Genomic DNA, 15,974 nt, shown 5'->3' with positions numbered 1-15,974 from the left:
CAAAGGGCCTCTTAGGAGGAGGAAAGGATAGGCTAATATCAGTCTGACACTAGTGGAATTTGTTTTTATGTATTTTAGCTGATGCAATTTTCACACTGAGTTACTGAGACCCCAGAAGGGGTGGTGTCTGAGGACTTAGCTTTCAGAATTTTGTGTGTGGTGGGGGGCAGACTTGTCTTATGGTCCTTGGTAACCTTTTGCTCCCTTCCTTTTGTTTAGACAAAGTCTCCCATCGAGAGTACCACCGAACCACCAGCAGTTCGAGCCTCTGAAGAGCGTCTAAGCAATGGGGATATGTATTTACTGGAGAATGGTCTCAACCTCTTCCTCTGGGTGGGAGCAAGCGTCCAACAGGGTGTTGTCCAGAGCCTTTTCAGCGTCTCTTCCTTCAGTCAGATCACCAGTGGCTTGGTGAGGGCAAGGAGTCAAGGAGAATATGGGTGTGGAAGTATACTTTGTGAAACGATTGGGAGCCAATAAAGTTAGTGTGCTGGTCCCCTCAAATATCAGGGAACACTTGGGGACAAGGGCAGTTGCTGTCATTCTTCCCAGGCTTCCTTGTTTCAGATGATGCATAGATGTGTGCTGCCCCACCTTGACTGAACTCAGAGTGCCTTACCATAAGGATAAATGAATTTTGTGTTCTAGAGTGTTCTGCCAGTTCTGGATAATCCACTGTCCAAGAAGGTTCGAGGCCTCATTGATAGCTTAAGGGCACAGAGATCCCGGTACATGAAGGTAACACTGATCTGAACCCTGGATTTCTTACCGTGTCAAGTCCTCACCTAGAAGTGGGGGTTGGGTGGGGAATGAGTAAGTGACTGCCAAATAGGATTTCTGGGCATGTTTAATTTCCTTTGGCATTGCCTCATGAACCCTGAATTCTGGCTATAGCTTATCGTGGTGAAACAGGAGGACAAGCTGGAGATGCTGTTCAAGCACTTCCTGGTGGAAGATAAGAGTCTGAGTGGGGGAGCATCTTATGTGGACTTTCTCTGTCATATGCACAAGGAGATTCGGCAGCTACTGAGCTAAAGCAAGTGGGTAAATGGCACAGGGCCCAGGCCAGCTTCCAGAAAGCACCCCAGGATGTCAGAGAAATTGGGACAGTACCATATCTTATGTCATGTAAGCTGACCTCAGTCTCTTTGGGGGGGAGGGGGAGATATAAGGAGACACCTTCTTTCTGGGCTCAAGTATCCTGCCACTCTGTCATGTCCTGCTGATCGAAGGTGCCCCTGTTCCCTCACTCTACCCTCTTTTTCCTGCTAATCCTGTCATAATGAATGTAGTTTCTCAGTTCACTGTATATGATTCGGTATTGGGGGTTTGGAGGCACCCAGACCCTGGCAATATTATGTGTCCCTTTGGGCCAGTCTCCCCAGAGGAGAGGGGCAGGCAGGAAAGAGTGGGGATCCTAAGGTTACTACAGGGGGTGGCTAATTCAGCTCAGTGTCATCCACAACTTCCTATATTAGGGATAAAACATACAGGTGCACAAGAGCTGGGGTATAGCCCATAGGTGGTGGAGAGAAAAGTGGTCAGTCCTTCTTGGGCCTGGAGGTTAGAAGTCAAGTTTCTCTGCTTTCACTGCTCACTCGCTCTCTCCTGCAATGATTGATGATCACTCCGTGGATAGAGAGACACTGTCAGAGATGACCTGGGAATTCAGTTGCAAAGTATATTAAGATCTGGGAGAGGTACCAGTCTCCTTTCCAGCTGGAGAGGCCCCAACACTGGATGGTTCTATAGGGAGCCTAGGGAGCCTGGTCATCAACTTGCAATACCTCACAGAGCCAGTTCACATCCCACTCTGAGCTCCCACGAGAAACACTGCTTCTCCAGGCCCGGGGTTGTTGGGGAGAGAGGCAGAGGCAGCTGGAGCGCCGTTCTCTCCTGCCGGGACACCGCTTGGGCTTTGGTATTGACTGACAGTTATCTTCCAATCCCAACTGGCTTGGGGGCGGGACAAGGGCTAGGCTTGACGGTGGCCAGGCTTGCCTGCTCCCCGCCTGGGATGCCCCTGCTCTGGACCTCTCATTTCTCTTCATTGGTTTATTTTTCAATGCATCTTTAATTTGTAAAGAAATAAAATAAATTAAGATGTAACCATTAGCCTCATGTTTACTCCCGAAAGCTCACTTTGCTTTTAGCCCTGGCCGTCGGCTGAGCGGAGCTGCGCATGCGCCGCGTACCCCCGTGGCATAGAGCCTCGTCCAGTCACGACTAGCCACTGGGCGGGGTGCGTGCCGGCCGAGGGCGCCGGCTGCCAGAGTGGACATGGCGGCCGGCCCCACTGGGGCGGTGCTGGCCCTCCTGGGGGTGTTCAGTGTCTGTGCAGCCAGCGCCTATGGGTCCGTGGCGGAGAGGGAGGCCGGCGGGGAGGCGGAGTGGGTGGAACCGTGGGATGGCGCGGTTTTCCGGCCGCCCTCGGCGCTGGGCGCAGTGCGGGTGACGCGCAGCTCCGGAACGCCGAGACCAGGGAGGGAGGAGGCCGGGGATTTGCCGGTGCTGCTGTGGTGGAGCCCAGGGCTATTCCCCCACTTCCCGGGAGACTCGGAGCGCATCGAGTGTGCGCGCGGCGCGTGCGTGGCGTCCCGGAACCGCCGAGCGCTGAGGGACTCGCGGACGCGCGCGCTGCTCTTCTATGGCACCGACTTCCGCGCTTCGGCCGCGCCGCTGCCGCGCCTGGCGCACCAGAGCTGGGCGCTCCTCCACGAGGAGTCGCCCCTCAACAACTTCTTGCTGAGCCACGGCCCGGGCATCCGCCTCTTCAATCTTACCTCCACATTCAGTCGCCACTCGGATTACCCGCTGTCGCTGCAGTGGCTGCCTGGGACTGCCTATCTGCGCCGCCCGGTGCCTCCGCTCCGGGAACGCGCAGAGTGGCGCCGCCGCGGCTACGCGCCGCTGCTCTATCTGCAGTCCCACTGCGATGTGCCTGCGGACCGGGACCGCTACGTGCGCGAGCTCATGCGCCACATCCCGGTGAGTGAGGGCGAGCGGGAGGGGAGGGAAAAGAGGGAGCGGGCTGAGGCCAGGACTCTAGGTGTCCAGGCCTCCGGGCCGCACCCTCATGACGTCCCTATTCTACCCGGTCTAGGTAGACTCCTACGGGAAATGCCTGCAGAATCGGGAGCTGCCCACTGCGCGGCTACAGGACACAGCTACGGCCACCACCGAGGATCCAGAGCTCTTGGCTTTCTTGTCCCGCTATAAGTTCCACTTGGCCCTGGAAAATGCCATCTGTAACGACTACATGACAGAAAAACTGTGGCGTCCCATGCATCTGGGCGCTGTGCCCGTGTACCGCGGCTCTCCCTCTGTGAAGGACTGGATGCCGAACAATTACTCTGTCATCCTGATTGATGATTTTGAGTCTCCTCAGAAGCTGGCAGAGTTTATTGACTTTCTGGACAAGAATGATGAGGAATATATGAAATACCTGGCATACAAGCAACCTGGGGGCATCACCAACCAATTTCTTCTGGATAGTCTGAAGCATCGGGAGTGGGGAGTGAATGATCCTTTGCTGCCTAACTACCTCAACGGCTTCGAGTGTTTCGTCTGTGACCACGAACTGGCTCGGCTGGATGCCGAGAAAGCCCAGGCGGCCTCTCCTGGGGACAGCCCCGTCCTTGAACCTCACATTGCGCAGCCCTCACACATGGACTGCCCAATGCCCACACCTGGCTTTGGCAATGTGGAAGAGATTCCTGAGAATGACAGGTAAGAATGCTGGGGTCCCCTGCAGCCATCAAATCCTTTACTTACTTGCTTACTGTGGACAATTAAGTAGCACTAGGTGCTGAGCAGGTGCAGGAGGAAATTATGATATGTGCTCACTCTGTCTTTAAGGTGTCAACAGTCTAGTTGGGGTTAGGATAAGACAAGCTGAAAAAGCTGAATAGATGTAAAATATAATTCAAGGCAACATATGAAAATCAGCTTATGTGGACAATGTTTCCAGTAGTGGTTCAAAAAGATTGAACCAGAACCCAGGGCCTGTGCAGACAGGGGAGAGAGAAAATGGGGCAAATAAATAGGGGCAAGGCTGTAAATATCATTAATACCAGGCTCAGGAGTTTGGACTGCACTAAAAACTCAACTATTTGAGCACCTTTTATAGAGTGGACATGGGGGTGGGGAGTAGAGGAGAGCATTTTGAGGGAGGCTTTTCTGCAGTAGTCAGGGCTTCCACCTGTTAACCAGCCATAATTTTTTTAAGCAGCTGTGCTGAGGATGAGCCCCATGTACTTGGTGCATGTGGGGACACACTGCCTGTGTAACTAGAAAAACTAGGCATGGCCGGGCACGGTGGCTCACGCCTATAATCCCAGCACTTTGGGAGGCCAAGGTGGGAGAAACACTTGAGGCCAGGGGTTCCAGACTAGCCTGGACAATGTAACAAAACCCTCTCTGTACAATTTAAAAGCTAAAAGCCTGGGGTGGTGATGCATGCCTGTAGTCCTGGCTACTTGGGAGGCTGTGGCAGGTGGATTGCTTGAACCCAGGAGTTCAATGCTGTAGTGAGCTAGGATCGTGCCTCTGCATTCCAGCCTGGGTTGGAGTAAGACTGTGTCACACACACATACACACACAACAATGCGCAATGTGCATCAGAAGGGAAGCGAATAGGCTACTGCAGTAGGTGGCAAAAGGTGGTGGTATTGGGAAACAAGGCCAGCATGAGGTGTGTGGGGGGGAAATGTTGAAAGCACTTGTAGCAAGCCACACTTGTTGGGGGAGAGGTGATAAGATTATTAAGCTTAAGTAAGACTGCTAGGCCGGGCACGGTGGCTCAAGCCTGTAATCCCAGCACTTTGGGAGGCCGAGACGGGCGGATCACGAGGTCAGGAGATCAAGACCATCCTGGCTAACACGGTGAAACCCCGTCTCTACTAAAAAATACAAAAATCTAGCCGGGCGAGGTGGCGGGCGCCTGTAGTCCCAGCTACTCGGGAGGCTGAGGCAGGAGAATGGCCGGAACCCGGAAGGCGGAGCTTGCAGTGAGCTGAGATCCGGCCACTGCACTCCAGCCTGGGCGACAGAGCGAGACACCGTCTCAAAAAAAAAAAAAAAAAAAAAAAGTAAGACTGCTAGAATGGCCTACAGAGACCGACTTGGACAGTGGATGGCAGCAGAAGGCCATTTATTAATAGATGCTGCTGGCAGTTTTGTCCCGATGGTTGGAATGCTTCACCAAGTAATTTGTATCTAATTACAAATTGTTTGTATCTGAACATAATATGATTTACTAGAGGAAAAGTACAAAAAAAAGTGAAACATTAAATAAATATTCAGGTTACGTCTTTTCTAGATGCTGGATGCTACTTCATTTTGATGCACCTTCATTTTGATTATTGGGATAAAGGTGAAACTTAAAAGACAATCATCTAAAGACCCCTGCCCCCTTGCTTTCCTTATGGAGACTACCACTTCCAGTCTGACCTCTGCTTTGCCTGCCTCTGAATCCCCTCCACATTTGGGAGCCAGAAGCAGGCAAGTCAGGAATTGTAATTGATTGGGTAGGCTGTGTGATGTCTTTGTATTTGTGGCTTTTAGCCTGTCACTTGGGCTAATATTGGATTTACTTCATGTTGTCTTCCCTTCGCAGCAGTCCTGTCCAAGTTAGAGACCACTGTATCTGCTTAAGATTTCTTTGGCCCCACTCAGAAAAAGGCAGGACTCATAACTATGCTGCAGTTCCATAATCCAACCCCCATTTTGGTATTTCAGTTGGAAAGAGATGTGGCTGCAAGATTATTGGCAAGGTCTGGACCAGGGGGAAGCTCTCACTGCCATGATCCACAACAATGAAACAGAGCAGAGGAAATTTTGGGATTACCTACATGAAATCTTCATGAAAAGGCAACATCTCTAAGTGCCCTTGCAAGAACCTTTAACTTGGCAGAGCTAAGGAGATTTTATTCTACCATGGGACATAAGGAGCATCCACTGCACAAACCCTTACTGAACACTGTCTTTTCATGGATTCAAGGCATTCCAGTTTTATCTATTAAGATTTTATCTTAATGATGAGTAGCCAAGGTCTAACATAGGGCCTCTCCTCAAGGAGAGATGGAGGCATACAATTCTTGGTTCAGTGAGAAACAGAACCCTAAAACATCCATTTGATTCAAGGTGCTGGTCGAACAGTTTTAAAATTACTCACTTCTCTATTTCATCCTTTGAGCTGTACTTGACTACCAATGAAGTAAGATGGGTCAGGTTACGACTTACAACTTTTGTTCTATTCCCCAAACTCCTCATTATTCAGTACGTTTCCCAATAATCTCTCTTTCTCATCTCTTGCTTTATAAATTGTTATGTTGGTGGAGAAGCAAAACTTCTGGTGAGTTGTATTCTGGTTTTTTGCATTTTTTATATTATGTACTTTGCTTTCATGTCAAACTTCTATTTTACTTTTTTTGTATTTTTTATAGAGATGAAGTTTTGCCATGTTGCCCAGGTTGGTCTCCAGCTCCTGGATCAAGCAATCCATCCGCCTTGGCCTCCCAGAGTGCTGGGTTTACAGGCATCAGCCACCTTACCCAGCCCTAGTTTTTTTTTGTTTGTTTGTTTTGTTTTGTTTTGTTTTGGCTTTTTCTGTCCAGGTGTAGTGGCTTATGCCTGTAATCCCAACACTTTGGGAAGCTGAGGAGGGGCGACTGCTTGAAGCCAGGAGTTTAAGACCATCCTAGCAAGACCCTGTCTCTAAAAAATATAAAAGAATTAGCAGGGCATGGTGGTGCACACCTGTAGCCCTAGATACTTGGGAGGTTGAGGCAGGAGGATCACTTGAGTCCAGGAATTTAAGGCTGCAGTGAGCTATGATCATGATCACTGCACTCCAGCCTGGGTGACAGAGCGAGACACCGTCTCAAATTTTATATATATATTATATATATATATTTTTTAAGACAGAGTCTTGCTCTGTCACCAGGCTGGAGTGCAATGGCATGTTCTTGGCTCACTGCAACCTCCATCTCCCTGTTTCAAGTGATTCTCCTGCCTCAGCTTCCTAAGTAGCTGGGACTACAGGCATGCACCACCACGCCCAGCTAATTTTTTGTATTTTTAGTAGAGACGGGGTTTCGCCATGTTGGCAAGGATAGTCTTGATCTTTTGACCTTGTAATCCGCCTGCCTTGGCCTCCCAAAGTGCTGGGATTACAGGCGTAAGCCACTACACCCGGCCTCAAATATATATTTTTAATGGCCTTGTCTTTCCTGGTTTTAGGCCCTTTCCCACAATTTCTGATGGAAATACAGAAACCTTGCCATCATTCTTACTGCTGGTTTGCATCTTATTTATGGTATATCTGGGATTCCTTCTCATGAACAGAAAGATTCAGTGGCTGTTATATGCCTTGTCAATTTAATATATTGCCCTGTCCTCTTTTTGATCAAAGATGGAGACTAAGACTGGGAATTATGACAGAAAAAGTCATGTTTTTCTTTAAATGATTTTGAAATGTTAAAATAGGCCAATATGAGTCAAAGTGCAAATTTTTCGGTATGGTGACAAAAAAAAAAAAAAAGCCCAGGGAAAAAAGTGCAAATTTTTATAGTTCCTAATTCTTTTGTTTGCCTAATGAACTGTTCCCTCTATTTTATTGTTTTTATATGCTACAAAGTCCCATCTTCTGCAGTTATGGAAACAGTGTAGCAGTATGTTTTAGTAATTATTTTATAATCTGTAGCACTTTTCACTTTTAAGTGCAATGAATAGTCCAGCTTCATTCACTGTATTACTGATAGGCTTCCATATGACCTTTTTTTTTTTTTTTGAGATGGAGTTTCACTCTTGTCGCCCAGGCTGGAGTGCAATGGCGCGATCTCCGCTCATTAGAATCTCCACCTCCCCAGTTCAAGTGATTCTTCTGCCTCAGCCTCCTGAGTAGTGGCGATTACAGGTGCCTGCCACCATGTCTAGCTAATTTTTGTATTTTTAGTAGAGATGGGGTTTCACCATGTTAGCCAGTCTGGTCTCGAACTCCTGAGCTCAGGTGATTCACTTGGCTTGGCCTCCCAAAGTGCTGGGATTACAGGCGTGAGCCACCGTGCCCAGGCCCCCCCTTTTTTTTTTTTAGGTAGAGTCTCATTGCATCACCAAGGCTAGAGTGCAGTGGCACAATTTTGGCTCACTGCAGCCTCTGCCTCCCATGTTCAAGCAATTCTCGTGCTTCAGCCTCCAGAGTGGTGGGATCACGGGCGCGCACCACCATGCCTGGCTAACCTTTTTGTATTTTAGTAGAAATGGGGTTTCGCCATGTTGGCCAGGCTGGTCTCGGACTCCTGACCTCAAATGATCCATTTGTCTCGGCCTCCCAAAGTGCTGGGATTATAGGAGTGAGCCACCGTGCCCAGCCTGAGACTACTTTTTGATGGAGCCCACTCAAAGGGATGAGGAGGCAAGGCAAGAGATTTAAGCCACAAGTGGCTGGCTAAATAAAAGCTTAGAGCTGGGCGCACCCAGTACCAACAGGTGGCTCACACCTGTAATCCCAGCTACTTGGGAGGCTGAGGCAGGAGAATTGCTTGAACCTGGGAGGCGGAGGTTGCAGTGAGCCGAGATCACACCACTGCACTCCAGCCTGGGCAACGGAGCGAGAATCTGTCTCAAAAAAAATGCTTAGTCAGATTTGGGGATGCAGCCAAACCCTTCTATTGCTGTGGTTTGAACATACAGTCTAATGAGCAGGGAAACCATTAGCTCTTTCTGGGGCAGTGGAACAGGAAAGAATACCTTGGACCTTAGAGCTACTCTAGTTGTAATGTATTAATGAGTTATCACTAGAGAAGTTTCAGTTTATCAGTATATTATCTATACCTCGATCTACATATCGATATAGATAGATGTATGTTAGATGCTTCAACAACTAGGGTCTACACTTAATATACTGAAATCTAAGGATGTGGCCAAGAAAAGCTATAATCAGGCTGAATTTCATTGCCAAAGTTGTTCTTTTTTCATTTAATCCTTTAATAAAAGATGATCTTCATAAATTACAGAAAGTTTGCTTACCCTGTTTGACCTTTTGCAGAAAAGAACAAGAGGGAAGACCTCCAGGCTGGGTGCAGTGACTCATACCTGTGATCCCAGCACTTTGGGAGGCCAAGGTGGGAGGATCGCTTGAGTCCAGAGATTCAAGACCAGCTTGGGTAACATGGCAAAACCCCATCTCTACAAAAAATAGAAAAAATTAGCTGGGCATGGTGTGTGTGCCTGTAGATTCAGCTACTTGGGAGGCTGAAGTGGGAGGATCGCCACTGCACTCCAGCCTGGGTGACAGAGTGACACCCTGTCTCAAAAACAGAAACTGGAAAAAAAAAAAAAAACTTCAAAAATATATCTAAGCCACATGTGATGGCATGGGTCTGTAGTCCCAGCTACTCAGAAGGCTGAGGCAGGAAGATCGCTTGAGCCCAAGAGTTTGAGGCTATAGTACGTTGTGAGTGCACCTATGAGTACCAACTGGGCAACATAGACCCGTCTTTAAAAAAAAAAAAAAAAAAAAAATCTGTTGGGCTGGGTGCGGTGGCTCACGCCTGTAATTCCAGCACTCTGGGAGGCCAAGGCGGGCAGATCACCTGAGGTCAGGAGTTCGAGACCAGCCTGACCAACATGGAGAAACCTCATCTCTAGTAAAAATACAAAATTAGTTGGGCGTGGTGGCACATGACTGTAATCCCAGCTACTCAGGAGGCTGAGGCAGAAGAATCGCTGGAACCCAGGAGGCAGAGGTAGTGGTGAACCGACATCATGCCACTGCACTCTAGCCTGGGCAACAAGAGTAAAACTCTATCTCAAAAAAAAAAATTCTGTTAAAATTTGATATAGTAGGCACTGACAAAAGAGGTCAAATGCAGGACTGATTTCTAAGCTTGCAATCTATCTAAATGCAGATGCTAATTTAGAGTGCATAATACATATAAGTACAGACCTAGGTCAGGAGTTAAATTTCATTATGTGCAATAAAAAGGTTAAGTGATAGTTAAGCAAGGTGTAGAATTATCCTTACCTCTCCTCCTAATGACACGAGCTCACATTGGCATTCCTTTGGTACTTTTACGTATAAAGTGGGCAGTTGTTTCTGAATGACTGTTGCTGGAGCCTCAGGCCTGCTTTGTGCTCGGTGCTTTCCAGACTTTCTCCTTTATTCCTATCACCATATAAGTACTCAGAAAAGAGCAGTGTAAACCAGGTGTTACATTTCCACAAGGGAAAGTAGAATCAAGAATAGCCACATGATACTTACTGAAAGTTTCACTTTCCCTATAGAGAAAGCAAGCAATATGAATTTTCTGATTTGGGGCCCAGCCTGCTCTGTATACAGCAGCAGACTCACTCACTGCAGGTTGGCATTATTGGTGACAGAAATGTCTGCTAGGAGTCTTTTAATTACACTCTGGAGTGTGGAGGTGGAGTGCAAGGCTGCTTCCTTTATTACTGCAAGTGTTATTTTCTATTACCTCAGGTTTCATTTTGTATAATAAACTGCTTCTTGTTAAATAATGTCTTCTGCTTCATTATTTTTTGGGGGTGGGTGTAATAAAGTTGTAAAGAGATTTGTAAAAAAGGTTGGGTGTGGTGGGCTCATGCCTGTAATCCCAGCACTTTGGGAGGCCAAGGCAGGAAGCTCACTTGAGCCCAGGAGTTCAAGAGTAGTCTGGGCAACATATTGAGACCCCATCTCTACAAAAAATAAAAAAAAACCTAGCCAGCCGGGTTTGGTGGTGTGAGCCTGTGGTTGCAGCTACTCCAGCAGCTGAAGCAGGAGGATCACTGGAGTGAGGCCAAGGCTGCAGTGAGCTAATCATTCCACTGCACTCCAACCTGGGTGACAGAACAAGACCCCAAATCCAAAAATAAATAAATAAAACGTTTGTTCATTTAACAAGTATTTATTGGTACTATTCTAGGCACTGGGGATTCAGCAATGAACAAGATAGACAAGGTTCCTTCCTTCTTTCATGCTTACATTTTTAAATGGGTGTTAGGGATAGGTCAGGCCATAAGAAGACACTTCAGACTGTGATAGGTGCTATGAAGAAAACAGGTTGATGGTGGTGGTGTGGGAGAGGTCAGGGAAGCCCTCTGACATTAACTGAGACTTAAGGGAAGAAAAACAACCACCCATGCAGAAATCAGTGGGAAGATTCCAAATATCTGTGATAAGTCATTTATAACACACTACATTTACAAATCCAAATAAATGTTGCTCCTCCAAAGCAGTCATGAGCTACAGGCTTGTTTCTGCGTCCATTACCAAAAACATTTCTTGGAGCTTATTTGGAAATGCTATGAGAATACGCTGCACATCTTTGGAATGAGTTTTTGTAAACAGCCAGAAGTAACTTGAGAACCAAGTCTGGCTGGGCGCGGAGGCTCAGTCATGTAAAGCACTTTGGGAGGGCGAGGCAGGAGGATCGCTTGAGCCCAGGAGTTCGAGACCAGTCCAGGCAATATGACAGAACCCCGTCTCTACAAAAAATAATTAGCTGGGCGTGGTGTCTTGCACCTGTGGTTTCAGCTACCCAGGAGGCAGAGGCAGGAGGATCGTTTGAGTTCAGAAGTTTGAAGCTGCAGTGAGCTACGAGTGTGCCACTAGAACTCCAGTCTGGGCAAACAAGAGAGACCCTGTCTCATAAAAAAGTCTGATGAAGCATCACAATTGAAGGTCCAAGTCTGTAAGACTGGCGAGAGGATTAAAAAAGACGATGAATGCCCAGTGTTTAAGCTTCATCCTATCAACTGAGATTGTTATAAATGAGCAAATGGTATCTAGTAGCAGCAGCAGCAGTTGTTATAAAATGAAACAAGTCTAATTTTTCTTTGCGGCTTTGTAGTGGTCCTATAGGTAGTGAAAAACAACAGTTCTTGCAAGGTTTATTAAAGTAAAACAATAATCTTTCCCAACCCAACATCTTAAAGTCTCAAATTTTGATTCGCTCCCCCCCCCACCCCGCCCTATGCCAACAGCCCCTAGACCAAGCCGGTTACCACCAGAAGAGTGTCCACTTACCAGGGAACTTTCCTGCATGTCCCCGGCCTCGTACTGCCCCCAGACTTCGGGGCCCGGAGCCCATCAAGGAGAAGCCTCAGTCGGCGTACGAATCCAGAGTCTCCTCCTAATCTGCTGATGAGTACGAACCCGCCGCTGTTCGAACCCAGCATCGCCGCAGCCCCGGCCAAATAAAAGAAACAGGTGGCCGCCGGCAAGCCATTGAGCCTTCCCAGAGCTCCGCGCTGATTCGTCGAGCCCGTAGGGATCTCGCGAGGTCACGCACGGAACCGCAAAGCCTGCCGGGAGCTGGGTGTGCGATGGCGACACCCAGCCTGCGGGGTCGCCTGGCGCGGTTTGGGAACCCTCGGAAGCCTGTGCTGAAGCCCAATAAACCTCTCATTCTAGCTAACCGCGTCGGGGAGCGTAGCCGGGAGAAAGGCGGTGAGCAGTCGGTGTCAGGAGGGCCCCGGAGCGGAAGCCGGAGCATGAGCAGAGGCGGGTGGGTAGAAGGGCAGGAAGGTGGGTCGTCTTGTGACTGAAGGTCCCCCGGATCTGCCCCTCCAGAGGCGACTTGCATCTCGGAGATGGCGGTGATGATGGCTTGCTGGAAGCAGAATGAATTCCGCGACGATGCGTGCAGAAAAGAGATCCAGGGCTTCCTCGATTGTGCCGCGAAGGCTCAGGTGACCGATGGCTCCTGGGGTGCTTTCTCAGGAAAAGAATGGGGGAGATACAAGTAATGATTCTCCCTCCCTTTTGCTAGGAAAGGCCCTTTCATTCATTTGGGAGGTATATTATTCACGCCAAAGTGGGAAAGGTTACAGTTTTGAAGGCTGTGTGATCTTGACGGATTTATTCATTGCTCTGAACTTTACCATTACTATACGTAAAATGAGGCTAATACCACTTTGAAGAATGTTGTGACTGTCAGATGAAGTAATGAATGGGAAAACCATTTTGAAAAATGTATAGCGCTGCTCAAGTAGACATTATTGTCTGAAATAGAACCAAAGAGACTAAAACTAAATAATGACAATTGTTTGGTTTCCAGCCTAGGCTTAATTGCTAGCAGAGATAGTAGCTTCTGAGCATAGTCTCATTTGTAGGTCCCAACGCCCTTTTGTTGAAGAGCGACTGACATAGATCTCTCCAGGCTGGTTAACATCTTCATGTGCTTTAGGGCATTGTGAGAACTATGGGCCTAGATCAGGACAAACTTGATTTATTGATTGATTTCTTGGGTCAGATCTTAAAAGTCTGCACTAGACACACTGTAGAGCTGTCATTCTTGTATTTGTTCTGTGTTTTCAGGAAGCCCGAAAGATGAGATCAATACGAGAGTCTGGGAGTTTACCTCCAAATAAATTGAATAAATTGTTACAGAGGTTTCCTAACAAACCTCACCTCAGCTGAAAATGGACAAGTATTTTCAATGACTGAAATATAGCTTCTGACAACTATGCGGAGGCATTTTAGAGACATTGGCATTGCCATGCCCTCTTTGGAGGGTAGAAGAGACAAGACACTTTTTTCACCCTTTGGAATCATAGTATGGGTAGAAGTTATGATTTATCTTGAAATAAAATCCTCTGAAGAGAACTTGGCCTTTTGTTGTGAATGAGGTACTCTCTTCATTCTTGAACCCTATTTCCTCCCCTAGACCCTGGAAATTATTTCCTTCCTGATTTGCCCTAGGAGCAGGACAAATCCCGCTGTCTTGTCTTTCCCTGCATTTGAAGTCTTTTACACCATTTAGTGCCCTTGCCTTTGGATGCAATAAGGAAGTTGAAGTTTGCTATCGTCTGTAAATACTTAGTGATTGCCTATTTTGTGCATAGTCCCTGCAAGGTGCTCTCTAAATAATCAAGTTAACAAACTGGTGACCTAGAGGTTCTGCAGATGTGTTTTATATGACCCATGCAATTAAAAAAAAAGTTTTAAAATTAGCTGGTCGTGTTCAAAAATAGAAAAAAACAGTCATTAAAATTTCACATTTTAGCTTTATTTATTTGTTTGTTTATTTAAGATAGAGTCTTGCTCTGTTGCCCAGGCTGAAGTGCAGTGGCGCTATCTCAGCTCACTGCAGCCTCCGCCTCCCAGGTTCAAGTGATTCTCCTGCCTCAGCTTTCCGAGTAGCTAGGATTACAGGCACCGGCCATCATGACGGGCTAATTTTTGTATTTTCAGTAGAGACAGAGTTTCACCATGTTGGCCAGGCTGGTCTTGAACTCCTGACCTCAAGTGAACCACCCGTCTTGGCCTCCCAAAGTGCTGGGATTACAGGCGTGAGTCACCGTGCCTGGCCACTTATTTTTTTAATAAAAAAAAATTAAAAGCTCTGGTAGCGCTATTTTCTTATTTCCACCTGGCAATAATTAGGTAGAGCTGATTATCATTTGTCTGCATTCTCCAGTGACCTCACTACTGGACTCTACAAAATGGTGAAACAGAATTAAAAATTGTCTACTTTATTACCTTTTTTTTTTTTTTTTTTTTTTTTTTGAGACGGAGTCTCGCTCTGTCCCCCTGGCTGGAGGGCAGTGGCTCGATTGGCTCACTGCAAGCTGCACCTCCCGGGTTCACGCCATTCTCCTGCCTCAGCCTCCCGAGTAGCTGGGACTACAGGCGCCTGCAACCACGCCCGGCTAACTTTTTGTATTTTTAGTAGAGACGGGGTTTCACCGTGGTCTCGATCTCCTGACCTTGTGATCCGCCCGCCTCGGCCTCCCAAAGTGATTACCTGTTTACTTCTCTCAAGTTATCTGCCTAGTTGCTGAAGGCATTCACTGTTGTGATTCCCCTGATATTAGGAAAAACTGCATAGCATTTTTTGTATACTCTGCCCTTTCAGGCATAATTGAGTTAGCTTTTTAATGTACTTTACAGCATTAAATGTGGGACAAACATCAGTGGTGCTTTTAATGCAGCAGTGGGATAATTATTAAGGTAAGAAGGGGTCTTGCCTCCCTGAACCACTGACAGTTGTCTCTTCCCACATTCTTCATATCTCCTGCATAGAGCCCTGGGCAAGTGCCCAGTTCTACAGGATGAGCCTTTTAGCTATAGGAAGAAGCTCAGTGCCTGTGCACTTTGGACTAGGCTTAGGAGTTTGTTTTTGTTTTTTTTTTGAGATGGAGTTGTTGCTCTGTCACCCAGGCTGGAATGCAGTGGCGCGATCTCGGATCACTGCAAGCTCGCCTCCAGGGTTCACACCATTCTCCTGCTTCAGCCTCCCGAGTAGCTGGGACTACAGGCGCCCACCACCATGCCCGGCTAATTCTTTGTAGTTTTAGTAGAGACGGGGTTTCACCGTGTAGCCAGGATGGTCTCAATCTCCTGACCTCGTGATCCGGCGACCTCAGCCTCCCAAAGTGCTGGGATTACAGGCGTGAGCCACCGCGCCCAGCCTTAGGAGTTCTTAACCTAGGTCAATAGACTCCACTTAAGACGTCTGTGAACTTGGGGGAAAATTTGTATTTTTAACTACAACTGAAATTTAGCATTTCAGTCAGGGCTATGGAAAACAAACCACAGTAACATTATCAAAACCTATATGAAATCACGGTATTTTCATATCATGTTACAGTTGGTTATAAATATCTCAAAAAGCATTTATACTCATGACCAGCTTCAAAATTATGATAGTTACTACACTGCCTCCTAGATCTTGTCATTTAATGTGTAAATAAAGGAGCATTATTACGTTACAGATTTGTTCTATTAATAGTTTAATAATTGTATTTAAACAACTGGTTTCTTTTGTAATTCTTGGTATTTTGTGCATTTGTAAACAATCTGAGAAGGGGTTCCAGAAACCTGCCTAGACTGCTAAAGGGTCCATGGCACAAAAAAAGGTTGAGTTAGTAGACCCAAAGGCCGTATGGACAAACAGTACAACCATTTCCTGAAATCAAATGCATTCTTTTCTGATGTTTCCCCAATTAGACCCTATAAAAAGGTC

General features: G+C 47.1%; 3 protein-coding genes and 1 long non-coding RNA gene across 8 annotated transcripts in view; 3 read left to right on the top strand and 1 right to left on the bottom strand.

Annotated features, from left to right (window-relative positions):
* SEC24C (SEC24 homolog C, COPII coat complex component) overlaps positions 1 to 2,115 on the top strand; it is a 28,182-nt gene extending 26,067 nt beyond the window's left edge. For both annotated transcript variants that reach the window (XM_007963016.3, XM_007963015.3), the window contains 3 exons: positions 220 to 411; positions 649 to 738; positions 895 to 2,115. In XM_007963016.3, the coding sequence (XP_007961207.1) occupies positions 220 to 411; positions 649 to 738; positions 895 to 1,035 (423 nt within the window). In that variant the 3' untranslated portion in view covers positions 1,036 to 2,115. The remainder of the gene's footprint in view (positions 1 to 219; positions 412 to 648; positions 739 to 894) is intronic.
* Positions 2,116 to 2,190: 75 nt separating this feature from the next.
* Positions 2,191 to 10,521, top strand: FUT11 (fucosyltransferase 11). 4 transcript variants are annotated; one of them, XM_007963021.3, is made up of 3 exons: positions 2,191 to 2,988; positions 3,104 to 3,729; positions 9,050 to 10,521. In XM_007963021.3, exons 1-3 carry the CDS (start codon positions 2,281 to 2,283, stop codon positions 9,087 to 9,089), a joined length of 1,374 nt encoding a protein of 457 aa, XP_007961212.2. In that variant the 5' UTR covers positions 2,191 to 2,280; the 3' UTR covers positions 9,090 to 10,521. The 4 variants fall into 4 exon arrangements, with proteins under 4 accessions (XP_007961212.2, XP_072875146.1, XP_007961210.2 ...); XM_073019045.1 differs by having other exon boundaries at positions 6,447 to 10,521; XM_007963019.3 differs by having other exon boundaries at positions 5,740 to 10,521.
* A 377-nt stretch (positions 10,522 to 10,898) lies between these two features.
* LOC140712398 (uncharacterized) lies at positions 10,899 to 12,260 on the bottom strand. The gene is made up of 2 exons (XR_012093981.1): positions 12,032 to 12,260; positions 10,899 to 11,860 (listed from the first exon to the last, which is right to left on the bottom strand). It is a non-coding gene; the product is annotated as an uncharacterized lncRNA (long non-coding RNA).
* A 33-nt stretch (positions 12,261 to 12,293) lies between these two features.
* Positions 12,294 to 13,612, top strand: CHCHD1 (coiled-coil-helix-coiled-coil-helix domain containing 1). Its single transcript, XM_007963014.3, has 3 exons — positions 12,294 to 12,454; positions 12,578 to 12,696; positions 13,325 to 13,612. The coding sequence occupies exons 1-3, from the start codon at positions 12,331 to 12,333 to the stop codon at positions 13,424 to 13,426; spliced, it is 345 nt and encodes a 114-aa protein (XP_007961205.1). The 5' UTR covers positions 12,294 to 12,330; the 3' UTR covers positions 13,427 to 13,612.
* Positions 13,613 to 15,974: the final 2,362 nt, after the last annotated feature.

This window comes from Chlorocebus sabaeus, chromosome 9, assembly GCF_047675955.1.
Source record: "Chlorocebus sabaeus isolate Y175 chromosome 9, mChlSab1.0.hap1, whole genome shotgun sequence".
In the NCBI taxonomy this organism is placed as follows: domain Eukaryota; kingdom Metazoa; phylum Chordata; class Mammalia; order Primates; family Cercopithecidae; genus Chlorocebus; species Chlorocebus sabaeus.
Note: the sequence above shows the minus strand (reverse complement) of the source record. Positions and strands in the feature narration are given on the sequence as shown.